Source organism: Artemia franciscana, chromosome 16 (assembly GCF_032884065.1).
Source record: "Artemia franciscana chromosome 16, ASM3288406v1, whole genome shotgun sequence".
Taxonomy (NCBI): Eukaryota; Metazoa; Arthropoda; class Branchiopoda; order Anostraca; family Artemiidae; genus Artemia; species Artemia franciscana.
The window spans coordinates 32704151-32719060 of record NC_088878.1 but is presented as its reverse complement, the minus strand read 5'-3'; the positions used below and the strand labels follow the sequence as shown (position 1 = coordinate 32719060).

The 14910-nt window shown below is 34.7% G+C and overlaps 1 protein-coding gene across 9 annotated transcripts in view; it reads left to right on the top strand.

Moving 5' to 3' along the window:
- The window catches only part of LOC136037351 (zinc finger protein OZF-like), a 31537-nt gene that overhangs the window by 16457 nt on the left and 170 nt on the right, over positions 1 to 14910 (top strand). For 7 of the 9 annotated variants that reach the window (XM_065720029.1, XM_065720032.1, XM_065720031.1 and 4 more), the window contains 3 exons: positions 1012 to 1285; positions 9949 to 10038; positions 13162 to 14910. The exon at positions 13162 to 14910 is cut by the window's right edge and continues 170 nt beyond it. In XM_065720029.1, coding sequence (XP_065576101.1) covers positions 1012 to 1285; positions 9949 to 10038; positions 13162 to 14240 — 1443 coding nt within the window. In that variant the 3' untranslated portion in view covers positions 14241 to 14910. Of the gene's footprint in view, positions 1 to 1011; positions 1306 to 9948; positions 10039 to 13161 lie in introns of all 9 variants that reach the window. The other 2 variants (XM_065720036.1, XM_065720034.1) reach the window with 2 other exon arrangements.

Sequence of the window (14910 nt, the reverse complement as noted above, 5' to 3'; positions counted from 1 at the left end):
TAATAATTTGAAATTGGAGCTTTAAAATCAAAATCTTTTGGTTACATCCTGAATGTCAACGACCAATAATTTTTTTTTAGATTTCATCATCAGATTTCAATCATTTTCAATCAGTACTTTTAGTATTTTAGTATTTCATTTATATTTTATTTTAGTAGGTAGGTAGGTAGGTAAGTTTTATTTTATCCACAATACAAACATAAATAAAAAAAGGACAACACTAATAAATTATTGCAGCAAAAATAAAGTCCTAAGGACTTGTGCTGCAATTTCATATTATGATTTACATCTTATAAATAAATATCTAAACATAACATTTCATGATTAACCACCTAGCCTATCTTATATATAAAAAATAACAACACATACACATGAACAAAATACAACAAAATAATCATATTAAATATCATTTACCGGTATTCAGTCCCCACCCACATCAATAAACTGCAAAAAAAAAGACATCAAAAACCTTCTGCCCTTCAAAACCTATTACTTAAATAAAACATTTTCAATTTAAATGTTTTAAAGTATTATTTTATTTTTTATTTAGTATTATATTTTAGTATTTTTAAAACACATTTGTATTTTTTTCTCACTGTCTGTATAGCATATTCTATGTAACACACTTTATCTCCAACTACCATCGTACTTTTGTTCAAATCTTTATTTTAAATGAGCTTATTTCTATGCTTTAGTTAGGATTCTAAATGTAAAGAGAAATCTTCAAATTTAACATTCTTGGTTTCAATTTAAGTAATTATAAACATTTTGGAATGATTGCCTAATAGATCTTTCTGCCTTTCGTTTATACACATTCTCATACATTATAGCCCAGCAAAAATATTTCTGACATAGTAAATTTGAAAAAAAATTGTATCAGCATCTACGTATCTTTCAATGAATGTTTTGCTTTACGATAAAACAGGCAGAGAAAATGAATTTGAGGCGTGTTGAAGATTAACCTGAATTAGTATGCCGCAAAAATAATTTGAGTAACAGGTTAACTTTTAGGTGTGGTTCCAAAATGAAAGATCTAGAGAGAGACGACGACTAAAGCAACACACCTCAACGGAGTTAAAACCGCTGAAATTTAGAGGATCCCCTCTACGTTCTGAATTGGATGCTAATGATGCTAGACCCAGACTGAGACCTTATATAGATTCTAAACTTGTTGACAAATTTGGCCCTCATTCCCCTCCTCTTCATCATGCTCCATTTGCTGGTGGTTTTCCTAGTAGCCAAGGACCCCCTCCTGTAAATTTTCTTGCATTTGGTGGAGGAACAGGTAAATCTTTGAGTTTGAAGGTACTGTTTTTGTTGATGACTAGTAAAAGAATAAAGAAAAATACGGGTATTTACTGATATGAAGGTTGCATTTTTTAAACTAATATTTATTAGGTTAGGAATAATGCAATGTTACTATATTCCCTTATGTTTCCTTTATACCTTTATGGAATTTTTCATTTTTTGGATTATTGAAATTTGAGTCAACGCAGGAATGATTTTATTTCATTATCATATTGGAATATCATATCATAATATGATAATATCAATGATATCAATATCATATCAGTCACCATATCATATTGGTTACTGAATTTATCATATTGGATATATTTATCATAATGTTTATTTAATTGTCACTGAGCTTATAATATTGGATGTTTTCTTGTATAATGCAGCCTAGATTCGGAGCTCGAGAACTGTATGTTCACTCCAATAGGAAATTTATTTTTAAAAATTAGCCCTTTTTTTGCCAAAAAAAATTTTGTTTACCTTTCTCCCTCCAAAAATTTTACTTGTTTTATCTCCTCTCTAAGAAGTTCTTTTATGTTTGTCACAGACATTTAAGTAGCTTGGGTCTTGTGCTTTAGAACTGTAAATTTACCCTATTATCTTGACAACATTTTTTTTTTACGATCTTTACCTTTCCCTCCCCCCTCTAAAATTTAATTTGTCTCACCTATTCTCTATGAAATTGGGATTATAAGATACATCAATGCTAACAGAGATATCAAACCATTTAAGTAGATTAAAACTTTGACATTTTTGAGTGACAAATTGTTGTCCTGACTTTAACCCTTCCTTTTAACGTTTTTAGTTGTCATTAAAAACATCAATGATAACAGAGGTATCAAACCATTTAAGTACATTAAAAGTGTGTGACATTTTGCGTGTCAAATTGTTTTCCTTACCTTAACCCTTCCTTCTAACTTTTTTAGTTGTCATTACTAACACCACTCGCTTAATATGATAAAAATATTTTTTGAATATTTCCTTCTTCATATTTAGCTGAACTGCAGCCTAAAAAAAAAAAAAAAAAAAAAAAAAAAAATTGTAACAGTGAGACGACTATAAGAAACATCTAAAAATGAACCCTTTTAAAAGTATTGCTTCATCAGTTAATTTAAAGCTCTGAACTTAGACTATATTCATAATCTGCTGGTTTTCTGCAATAAAAATTCACGCTCTAGGCAGCTACAAATGTGGTAGCTAAAAAAATAGAATGAGAATCACGAAATTGCAAATTTGCTTCAACCGGTAGCATACACTAAAAATTTTAGCACAAATGTATATTAAAAAAAATGTATATCACAAATTGAAGGAGAATCGAAATTGAGGTAAAATGGAGGAAAAATCTAAACATTTGAGCTTAAGGCTTCTTTGTCAAGTTTAAGATTCCCTGCAAAAGCCTACCGACCTCCACCCGTTTCCTTAACAGTTTGATAATTCAAAATAATAAAAAGTCTAAGCGTCTTTGAATGGTTTTAAAAATCTTAGTTCAAAGAATCGAGAAAAAAATCATTGAAATTGAAACATTGAAATTTCACATTGAGATCTCAAATTGAAGTTTCACATGGAAATTGTTCCTATCACACTGACGCTTAAATAAGCTCCATAGCAAAAGTTCCGTGAGCTCCGACATAAGCTCCAACGCTTAAATAAACTCCGTAGCACAAGCTCCGACGCTTAAATAGGCTCCGTAGCACAAGCTCCGACATAAGCTCCAACGCTTAAATAAGCTCCGTAGCACAAGCTCCAACGTAAGCTCTAACGCTTAAATAAGCTCCGTAGCACAAGCTCCGTAAGTTCCGACGTAAGCTCCAACGCTTAAATGAGCTCCGTAGCACAAGCTCCGTAAGCTCCGACGCTTAAATTAGCTCCGTAGGCTCCGACGCTTAAATAAGCTCCGTAAGCTTCGACGCTTAAATAAGCTCCGTAGCACAAGCTCTGTAAGCTCCAACGCTTAAATAAGCTCCGTAGCAGAAGCTCCGTAAGCTCTAACGCTTAAATAAGCTCCGTAAGCTCCGACGCTTAAATAAGCTCCGTAGCACAAGCTCCGATGTAAACTCCAACGCTTAAATAAGCTCCGTAATCTCCGACGCTTAAATAAGCTCCGTAAGCTCCGACGCTTAAATAAGTTCCGTAGCACAAGCTCCGTAAGCTCCGACGCTTAAATAATCTCCGTAGCACAAGCTTATGTATCCATTATTCATCTCTCTCGAGAGAAGATGAAGTAAAGCGTCATCGGCGGTTTACTGAAAACTATATGTTGCTTGAACAGTTTTCGGAATTACAAATAAAATAAAATTGAATATTTAATATGTAATAAAATTAATTGTTAAAAGAATCAGGTCAAGATTTTATTTTCATTTTCAATGCTGTAATAACTGGAAAAAAATGTTTATAGTTTAATTCGTTTTCAGTAAAGTGCCAATGACACACTAGGCTTTATGTTTCTACAGTTAAGGAAGGGGGCAGCATCCAAACTCTTATTTGAAGTGAAACTATATTCGTCTTGGAACAATCTTAGAAAGAACTAATAAATTAAACTGAATATTTGACGTATGATTATATTAATTGCTGAGAGCTCATCAGTTGAAAATTGTACTATAATTTTAATTTTTATCTGAATATTAAGTACAAAAGAATCGCCGTCTTAAAATTAATTCTGTCTAAATTACTTTTAAGGGGATTTTTTTTAATATAAATTACATATAGTCAAACTCCAAGTCAGAACAAAGTAAATTTAAATTGACGGAAATCCTTGTCCAAAATTAGCAGTTTAAGTAAAGAAAGTTTAAAAAAAAACCCTGTTCACAAAAAGTGTTGGGTATTGTCCACTAAGCATAAATCAAAAGGTTTCCTGTCAGAACTACTCACAAAGATTACTCACAAATTTAGCAGAACTTAAGTGACAAAGCATTTACAAAAATACAAAGTGAGTTGGTTCTCTTTCTTGGAATATTGGCATACTAGATATTTATCCGAGTAAAGGACTTCAAGTAAAGCTAATTTATAACTAAAAACTAATTTTATTGCAATATATTGGGGGATTTTTATTTTGCCAAATTGCTTATGCCATGTCTGGCATATACTTCGCTACTATACCCAATTTTTGACCAAATAAACCTCTTATAAAAATCAAATGGGCCACTGGCTCATTTTTTAGATAATTGTTCTAAGCTAATCAGCCTTTTCATACTTGGTTTTTAACAGCATCAATTATGTCAATTATTCATGTCAGTGTCAATTATTATTTGTTATGACATTATTTATTATGTCAATGTTAAGACATTATTTGTTATGTCAATGTCAATTAGTCAGATTATGGCACAAATGGAAATCAAGAAAATAAGGAAAACAGCAGTAATCAATATTCTTACTGGTAAACCACTTTTTCGTTGGGGGGGGGGGGGGGCTGGGCTAATCCTTTTCTTTTGCAAAACTAGTTGTCATAGTCTCACAAGGATAACGAAGGTTTTAATGAGCCTAAATTTTTTTTTAATTATTCCTTATTTGTGTCACACCGGATTTCAAGTCAGAAGACTGTTATCACAGTTGAACATTAGTTCGGATAGAAATAATATGAACAACAAAGGGCCTAGTGATTAACCCGGTTCTAGTCCCTTGTGTAGTGGATAAACTGTAGAGTATTCTCTATGGACTCTTGATTATTTTGTATCTCTTGGATAGAAGGTTATATGGAGACACTATGACCTAATTAGGAAATTCTAAATTTCTAAGAGTTTTATATTAAGTAACGTTTTATAAAATGTTTTTAAATAGAGCATCAACATCAACCTGTATGAGGATTATTCTTGCTTTGCTAAGCAAGACCAAGCTCTACCAAGCTTAGGTTCCCGAAAAACTTTATTTTTAAATATCAAAAGATTCAATTATATATCTGTAACTGGTTTTGTCTCAATTCAGTGATGATGTTTATTGACTGCTTCAAGTGCATCATTCTACTCTCTGGTTTTCATTGCCAAAAATAAGTTCTTAGAACTAAGAACTTAGAACTAAGCTCCTAGAACTGGAGATAAGAATCAGGGGGCTTTGTCATTGTTGTGATAACATTGGTTTTTACAAAGTCGCCCGCGAAGCCGTCAAACTGCAAAGTTATGTCTATTTTTCCTGCCCAACCCCTGCAGCACCAAAGGCATCCCATCAGTTTTGAATTAACCACAATTCAAAATTGTGGGGATGTTGAATTAACCACAAGGCACTATGACAATCCTTAGAAGATGAACTTCGCAAATCGCATTCAGAAATCTTAGAAATCGCAATCAGAGACATACATATCAATATTCAAATGAAAATCCTGTCGGGAGTTGTAAGTCAACGATTTAGTTTCAGTAAGGGAATGGAATATAAGAAATTCAAAATAAGGTCCCAACGCCAGGTTAGCAAGAAAGTTAGCAGGTTAGAGAAAAATCAAACAAACAAATCTTTAATTCTTTCCACTGGAGTTGCAGGTGGGTTATGCTCCACCTCAAAATCGTCTTTGCTGTTATCCAACAAGATGAAACTAGGTTCTTCGTGATCAATCTCTAGAAGAAACAAAAGTATGCTTGAATATAACTGATAACGCATAATAAACTTACTAATATGCTAAAAATAAAAATTGTCAGGTTTAGAACCTATCTTACATTTGAATAGCAGAATTGGAAGAACTACATTGAACTGGGCTTAATTGCATGCATATATTTTTGTTTTCTGTTTATATAGTGTAACAAAAATGTAATAACAAGGATATTATTTTTTCACCCATACGATACATAAAGTAAATATGGCGGAGTAAGAATGAATATAAAAAAACACAAAGAGAAAAACAAATACAAACAGAAAATCAACAGAAGAAACAGATAAGACGGTGGTGAGGGGAAAGGCACTCAGAAGCTGTACTGGAGAGTTTTCTGTGTAAAATCTTCAACTTTAAAGTTATATCGATATTTAGTCTTTCAGGACATAAGGAGAGGGATGTTGAATTAGCTAAAAGGCGCCCGCGAGGGCGTCAAACTGCAAAGTTATGTCTATTTTATCTCTGCAGCACCAAAAGCATCCCATCAAACTTATTTGATTATCATTTGGCTCAAAATTGATGAAACGCATAATAAATATGTCTCCAGGGAAGACAAGAACCAGGCAACCTCTGGGACAAGGAATTAAATTGCGCAAGATGTTTAGTTTTTATGCATTGACTTCATAATGAAAATGAGAGGGGGGGGGGGGTAGTTGCAAGGCTGAATTTAAAGCTTTTTTAGGCCCTAGCGTTTATACCGCTCCTTTTTTTGTGAGATTTTTGGGGAAATCCTCGAAAATTTGAGGATAGTGGAAGCAGGGCCGTATCTAGGATTTTTTCCGGAGGGGGGGGAATACAATTTTGTTCTCTAGCATATTATAAATTTGTCTATTTTCAGTTTTGTTATGGTTTTACAAGCCGGGCAAACATTTTTTGGGGGGAGGATCAAACCCCCCAAAACTGCCCCTGTCTTGAGTGGGATCACTCAACAGAACGCAAATGATGAGAAAAAAAGTAATAGAAGAAAGAGGTGATACCTGAGTTTTGTCTGCCATTCTTGAGGTACATCTGGCAGCTAATAGATGGCCATGGAACTGCTGTGGGGTTTTACAATCCCTTTTCTTTGAATTGGCAGTGCGGCAGCAGGGTGCATCCGCCACTTCGATGATAAATCACAGCATTCCAGTATTTCTTAAGAAAAAATCACTCAGTTATAATTTATTGCGCCCCCTGGCCTTGTGTGCTTAGTGGGCATGTTGGTGAATATTGGCTTTGGTACTGGAACTTTTGGATATCATTCTTTGGGACAGTAAAAAATAAAACTTTCAGTTCAAGAAAACGGTAATATCAAGCAGTTTCCTTTATTGAATTTTGAAATTTAACTGCATAAAGAAATGGCAGTAATAAGTGTTTATCTCCAAAGACAAATTGACAACGAACCAAAAATTCTATACATCTATTGTTAAAAAAAAAGGTAAAGCCTTAACGAATGAAAGGGCGTAGGAAGAATCTTGATAAGATCTCAGCCCCGCCTCCTTGACCAACTCTTGGATCCGCTAGTGCTTTGCCCAACAAATTGATACCGTTATTTGAATTTTGAACTTACTTTTAGACTTAAGTGTTACAGAGTGTTCTAATGAGACCCCTTTTTCCTGAGAAATCCTGTTTCATATGGAAAGTTAACGTGCATTTTCGAATCCCATTGTTATGTTTGTTCCTAGTCATAACACCTTCACCTGTATTCAACCGTAACAGTTGTTGAAGAGAAAAACAACATGAGAAGTTGATTAAACTTTATTTGCATAGAATACTAAAAAACCATCATATATAAGTGGAAATTAAGTACTATACTGTAAAACACTGAAGAAAGAAAACAGTGTTGTATTAGGTGTCAATCATTTTTCAAATTTGCTGCACTTATGCTGTTATTATGATTACGTGCTTATTAAAATGATGTTTATGGCACTTGGTATTTACCAAGTGACATATAGCGCTCGTAATTTCTGTCGGTCTGGCTGTCTGTCTGTCGGTCTTGGTTTTTCCAGTTTGGGCACTTCCAGAGAAGCTAGGATGATAAAGTTTGGCAGGAGATTAGCTAATATATCAGCTTAAAATAGAAAAAGTCGTTTCCTCGATTCGACCATTTGGGGGGGGGGGGGGGGAGTGGGGTGACGGTTAATTCGGAAAAATTAGAAAAAATGAGGTATTTTTAACTTACGAATGGGTCATTGGGTCTTAATGAAATTTAATATTTAGAAGGACCTCGTGTCTCAGAGCTCTTATTTTAAATCCTGACCAGATCCGATGACATTAAGGGGATTCGGGAGAGGAAACCGGAAATCTTGGAAAAAACTTAGAGTGGAGAGATCGTGATGATACTTGTGGGAAGAATAAGCACAAGTCCTAGATACGTGAATGACATAACCTGACTAGATCTGCTCTCTTTGGGGGAGTTTGGGGGGGGGGGGTAATTCGGAAAAATTAGAAAAAATGAGGTATTTTTAACTTAAGAGCGGTGATCAGATCTGAATGAATTTTATATTCAGAAAAATCTCATGTCTCGGAGCTCTTATTTTAAATCCCGACCTTATCTGGTGACATTGGGGGGAGTTTGAGGGGAAAACTGGAAATCTTGAAAAACGCTTGGAGTGTAGAGATCGGGATGAAACTTGGTGGGAAGAAGAAGCACATGTCCTAGATACCTTATTGACATAACTGGACCGAATATGCTCTCTTTGGGGGAGTTTTGGGAGGGGGTGAATTCGGTAAATTTAGAAAAAATGAGGTATTTTTAACTTACGGACGGGTGATCGGATCTTAATTATTTTTTTTATTTCGAAGGACCTTGTGTCCCAAAGCTTTTATTTTAAATCCCAACTGGATCCAGTGAGATTGGAGGGGGATCGAAGTGGGGAACTGGAAATGCTGGAAAACGCTTAGAGTGGAGAGATATGGATGTAACTAGGTGGGAAGAATAAGCACAAGTATTTGATACGTGATTGACGTAACCAGACCGGATTTGCTCTCTTTTGGGGGAGTTGGAAGGCGGGGGGGGGGCTAATTTGGAATTTTCTTTAAAAATGAGGTAATTTTGACTTACGAACGGATGATCGAATCTTAATGAAATTTGATATTTAGAACGGATCTGGTGACATTGGGGAGATTTTGATGGGGAAACCGGAAATTTGGAAAACGCTTAGAGTGGAAAGATTAGGATGAAACTTGGTGGGAAGAATAAGCACAAGTCCTAGATAAAAAACTGACACAACCGGATCGGATCTGCTCTCTTTGGGGGAGGGGGAGATTTCCAGTGCTTTGGCGACTTCGGTGATTCTGGACATGCTAGGACGATGAAAATTTGTAGGCGTGTCTGGGACCTGCACAAATTAGTTTGATAACAGTCGTTTCCCCGATTAGACTATCGGGGGGGGGGGGGGGTTGAAGGGAGGGGAAATTATGAAAATGGCGGTATGTTTATCTTACGAATGGGTGATCGGATCTTAATGACACTTGATACATAGAAAGATCTCGTGTCTTAGATGCTCCATTTTTAATTCAGGACACGGGGGTGGAGAGGGGAAACGAAAATTGGAAATATTGGAAATCTCTTAGAGTGGAAAGATCGGGATGAAACTTGATGGAAAGAATAAGCACGCGTTCTTGATACGTGATTGACATATTCGGACTGGATTCGCTCTCTTTGGGGGAGTTGTGGGTATTTCTAGTACTTTGGTGAGTTATAGAATAAGTACAAGCTATAGATGCGTGATTGACATAAGTGGACCGTACCCGATCTCTTTGGGGGAATTGGAAGGATGTCTAGTGCTTTGGCGAGTTCGATGCTTCTTGACGCGCTAGGACGATGGAATTGATAACTCTAGTACCGATTCTAATTTTAGGTTCCGACATCGTCACAAGTGCCATATGAGCTCTTGGCTCTTGTTTTATTTTAGAGCGACAATTTGGAATATCTGTGGTTTGACTGGCTTTTTACAGTTCTTTTTTAATTTTCACTATTCAAATGTAATGTCCCTTGCATGAAATTAGTGTAAGGGTCATATGCATAAAATTTATTTTTATGATATGAGTAAGCTCAATCTGCACTGTCAGTTAGTATTGAGGTATATTTTGGTTTCTTTCAGAGGTTGAACATGAACAATCTAGCTGCATCTTGCCACAAAACAGTGAAGATGTTCTTGGAACAGAGCCAACTCCAATGGATAGCAATAAAGGTTTGCTTGTTTTATAAGTTAAAAACCTCATGTGACATAGTTATTTTCTTGCTAAACCCGGTGTTGGGATTTTATTGTCGATAAATCAGGTTGAGGAATAACCAATAACGGTGTATAGAAAACAACTCTCTGTGTTTAGCTCAGGCCAAAACTTAACCATATTTGCAATCGAAGCTTAATATTAACTGAAATCGAAACACCAAATTTTAAATAAGGGAAAGTGGTCTCTCCTTATGGACCAGGAGGTATTTACTAATCAGAAGAATCAATTTTAAAGGACGGCCTGAAACTCAATTTGGCAGTATTCAGAAAGTGAAATTAGTGAGAATAATTCTTAGCTACTATGGTAACTCGTACAGGAATGTTAAAACTTTAAGATTGGAAAACCAAGGAATTTAAAGCGAGGCTGAAAGAAAAAGGAAATTTATCGGGTGTAAAATGAATAAATATACTATTGAACATTCCTTCCCTAAGAGACATAAACATTTACCTATATTTTCTGATTAAAAGCAATACAAAATATACTTCAAAAATCTCATACTCGTCATATTTTCTCTTCTTTTTTCTCTATCCAGTTTCCATGCGTGGAGTATACTAAATCATCGATAAAAATGTGAAAACCAATAAGGGACAAAATCTGGTTTTGGGCCATCTCTTGTAGGGGACTTGTTAAACGATTAAAGAAGATTTCTTTCGACTTGTCGAACTTGTGGTCGAGCGAAATGAAAGGTAAGGCATATGCAAGAGGGAACGGCTTCATTAGCCTCTTTTCCTCCAACGGTGGAAATCAATTTACATTTGATTTAAAATAGAACGCGCTGCTGGCCTAGTTCAAAATTACTTTTGGCAAAAGGTTCGGAGGAATGACTGTGATCCACTGGTAAAAGGTAAGAATAGCAAGTAAACATAAAGTTACTGCTTATGGGTCTTACCCAATGGGAAAGACATCTTAGTAATAAATATGGATACCATCACATGTTGAAAATGGGATATGGGGAAGCAGGGTAAAGGTTTGGGGGAATCAGAAATGACTGATAATGAGAGCGTGCATCTCTGTGAACCTAATTGGCTAGCTGGTTGGCGGGGCTGACTATCATTTCCGACATCCAAAAGGGACTTGTCCCCCGTACTCCAAGGACATTTGCCCCTGGAAGTCAATAGAGCAGACTTCCAACCCTCTCCCAGGCTTATCGAACCGCATTTTAATAAAACAACACCATCAGACTTGTCAAACTCCTTCTGTGGTCCTTCGCATTTTATTTCCCGATCTTATCTGTTTTCTGATAAGAGAGCGAAAACCTCATCCTCCTTGTTGAGCCCTCATTCCTTCTGAGTTCAAAAGCATATTCTTTGAATTATTACTATCCACTGGCGTTTCAATTCCAAAATCTGAGGATTGGTTCTTCTCAATCTCTTGAACCTTATCTCTGTACCCTAATATTGTTGCCCTATTTTTCCAACCCGAGGTTTGAGCCTTAAATTATTTGCATTTTGAAGTTGAGTTTCGCTTACTTCATATTAAGATTGGATGGCTTCATCTCCCCATTTTGTTTATACGTTGCTGCGCCTATCTCCGTTGTCATCAGCGTCGCATGTGTTTCTTCTAATAGACAAGTAGGCTTTGTCTTCCTCTATTCTCCATTTTCGTACATATTTGACTCAAAAATTATGAATGATCATAATTACCGTGCTATTCTTTAGTTTTAAGTCATGAAGTAAAATAATGCATTTTTGTCGGATTTTTGTTCTCTTGGGATTGGTCGTGATTCTCGCTGGTGCTTCCCTTCTAACTGCTGATTTCGTTACGGGTCATTTTCGTTTTCGATTTGATGTAATCCTTGCTGTCGCCTGTCTTCTAAACAAAAAATTCATTCTGCTTAAATTTTGTTCATTATTGCTTCAGATATATTTTTTATACCTTTTAGTTTAGCTGTTTTGAGTGTTTATCCCACGCCATATCTTTTTTTTTATCTTATTTAATGTTCACATATATTCGGTTGTAAAATTTTTGGAAAAAGAAATCAGAAGTGGATGAAACTTCCTTTGTATAGAACGCAGATAAACCAGCAAACAAACGTGGAAAATAAGTACAATGAAACACGGGAGAAAAAGAACAATATTATATTAAACATCAATCAAATTCATATGGCCTATATTTGTGTTTTGATTAGGATTATTTGAGCATTCAGTTGATGTTTTTCTTTAAGAGTGGTAGTTTAGATTATCTGCCGTTTATAGTTGGGGCTTTTTCTCCGTTTTTCTCCAAAAATTCACCCACTAAGGAATTAATTTTGCTGTAAGTTTTAACGCCTGAATATCTTTTGCTCAAATCCCAATCAACAAAATTTTACGCAAAAAATTAAGTTTAGTATAATTTACTTTTTTATATTCTTCTATTCAATTGCAAGATGGGTTCAATAAATTACAGTTTGTTTTTTAGCATATAAGTAACCTTAATCTATCTTATCACTTATATTGAGGTGTTTTCGTTTTTCTGAGAGTGTTTGTGTTTTGTTTTTTTACAATCTAGTCGTGTCTTGCCACACATAAGTGAATATATATATATATATATATATATATATATATATATATATATATATATATATATATATATATATATATATATATATATATATATATATATATATATATATATATATAGTTGATATCTTGACAAACACAGGATACGTATTATTTAGGCTGTATGTACATTGAATTAACAATTAGCAGATGATTATAGGTATTTTTATTTTAAACTCTCGTTAACTTTTTAAACTCTTGACGTATTGAAAATTCTCTAAATATTTTTTACTAAATTTACATGGGAAGCTTCCTGCGGTGCAGGAAAGATTTGCTAATGGTCCCTTTGTCTTTGAGACTGTCTGCCGGCATGGAGAATCGCAAAATGACATTTAAGGTATCGGACGTCTTACTTAACGAATAAACAAAATTATTGCTGCTGTTACTTTCACCCTGAGTCAGTTGATTATTCTTTATGTGTTTGTTCTTAGCTCAAAAAAAGTTGAACAATAAGTGAAAGAAGCTATAGTTTCCAATAATAAAGTATTGTTGAATATTCCTTTATCTTTTTACTTTTAATGTTACATTCTTCTTCCTTTTTAGATATGTTGAGTTCTTCAGTTTCTCGTTTAGACGGTGTAAAGCAACTAAAACGTGGAGACATACATCCAACCATTGTGCTGGAAAACTTAAAGAGAGATGTTATAGAAGAAGTAACCGCTGGTATTTGGCGTTGTGGCTCTTGTGGTAAAACAGAGAACTCTTTTTTGATGTTAGATCTTCACGAAAACACAGGTTGTGAGGAGTTATCTCGAATAGAGTGTGACATGTGCCCTGTAGTAACTAATGACTACTTCAATTTTGTTGCTCATTTTATGGAACATAAAATGGGAAGAAAAAAAAAGTGTCCTATCTGTTTACATGAAAATATTGATGATATGAAGCAGCACTTAGTTTTACAGGGTCATTATGTACCAAAAATGAGTGAATTAGACTTACAGATGAATACTTCACTAGTTCTTCCCCAGAAACTGTCAAAACTTACTAGGTTACAGACGCAAATGACTATCCACAATAGTAAAAAAGTACACGAGTGTAATATATGTAAGAAGAGTTTTTCTTCAAAGCAGTATTTGCGCTTGCATCAAAGAACACACAGTGGAGAAAAACTGTTTGACTGTAAAATATGCGGAAAAACTTTTATTTATGAGAAGAGCAGGAATATTCATCTAAGAATTCATTCTGGCGATAAACCTTACAAATGCTTAGTTTGTAGTAAGAAGTTTAATCAAATATGCAACTTAAAACGCCACATGGTCACCCACAACAGTGAAGATCGACATGAGTGTAACACGTGTAAGAAGATTTTTTCTTCAAAAAAATATTTGGGCTTGCATCAAAGAACACATAGTGGGGAAATACTGTTTGACTGTAAAATATGTGGAAAAACTTTTATTAATGAGAAGAGCAGGAATATTCATCTAAAAAAATGTGTAGAAAAACCATTCGAGTGTAAAATATGTAATAAAACTTTTGCTTATAAGCACACAAGGAATTTTCACCTAAGAATCCATTCTGGTGAAAAACCTCACAAGTGCCATGTTTGCAATACAAAATTCAATCACAAGGGTAACTTGAAGAGACACAGGATTTCCATCCATTCAGATGAATTATGCAACTAGTGTTGAGTTTGCAACAAAAGTTCTAATCAAAAGGGAAATACGTGACTTGCCTTGACGAACATATAACATATATGACAAATATATAACTTGAAGAAACACCCGACTATTATCGATTCTGGTGAATTATCCCAATAAGTACTGAGTTTGCAGTAAAAGTTGTAAGGAAAAGGGAAACACGTGAGTTGACAAACATATAACAGATGACGAAAATATAACTAATTCACACATGATTATCGTCCATTCTGATGAATTATCCAACTAGTGTTCAGTTTGCAACAAAAGTTCTAATCAAAACGGAAAAACCTGACTTCCCTTGGCGAACATATAACATATATGACAAACGTATAACTTGAAGAAACACAACTATAATCGATTCTGATTAATTATACCATTAAGTACTCAGTTTGCAATAAAAGTTCTAAGGAAAAAGGAAACACGTGAGTTGACGAACAAATAACATATATGACGAAAATATAACTAAGGAACGCATGATTATCGTCCATTCTGATGGATAATCCTTCTAGTATTAGTTTGCAATAAAAGTTTTAATCAAAAGGGTAACTTGCAGAGGCAAATGAAATGACTATTTCCTGTTTGTCCTAACCTGTTTGTCCTGACCTGACTGTGTCCTGTGTGAGAAGAGTTTTTCCCAAAAGGCATCCAGACTTTG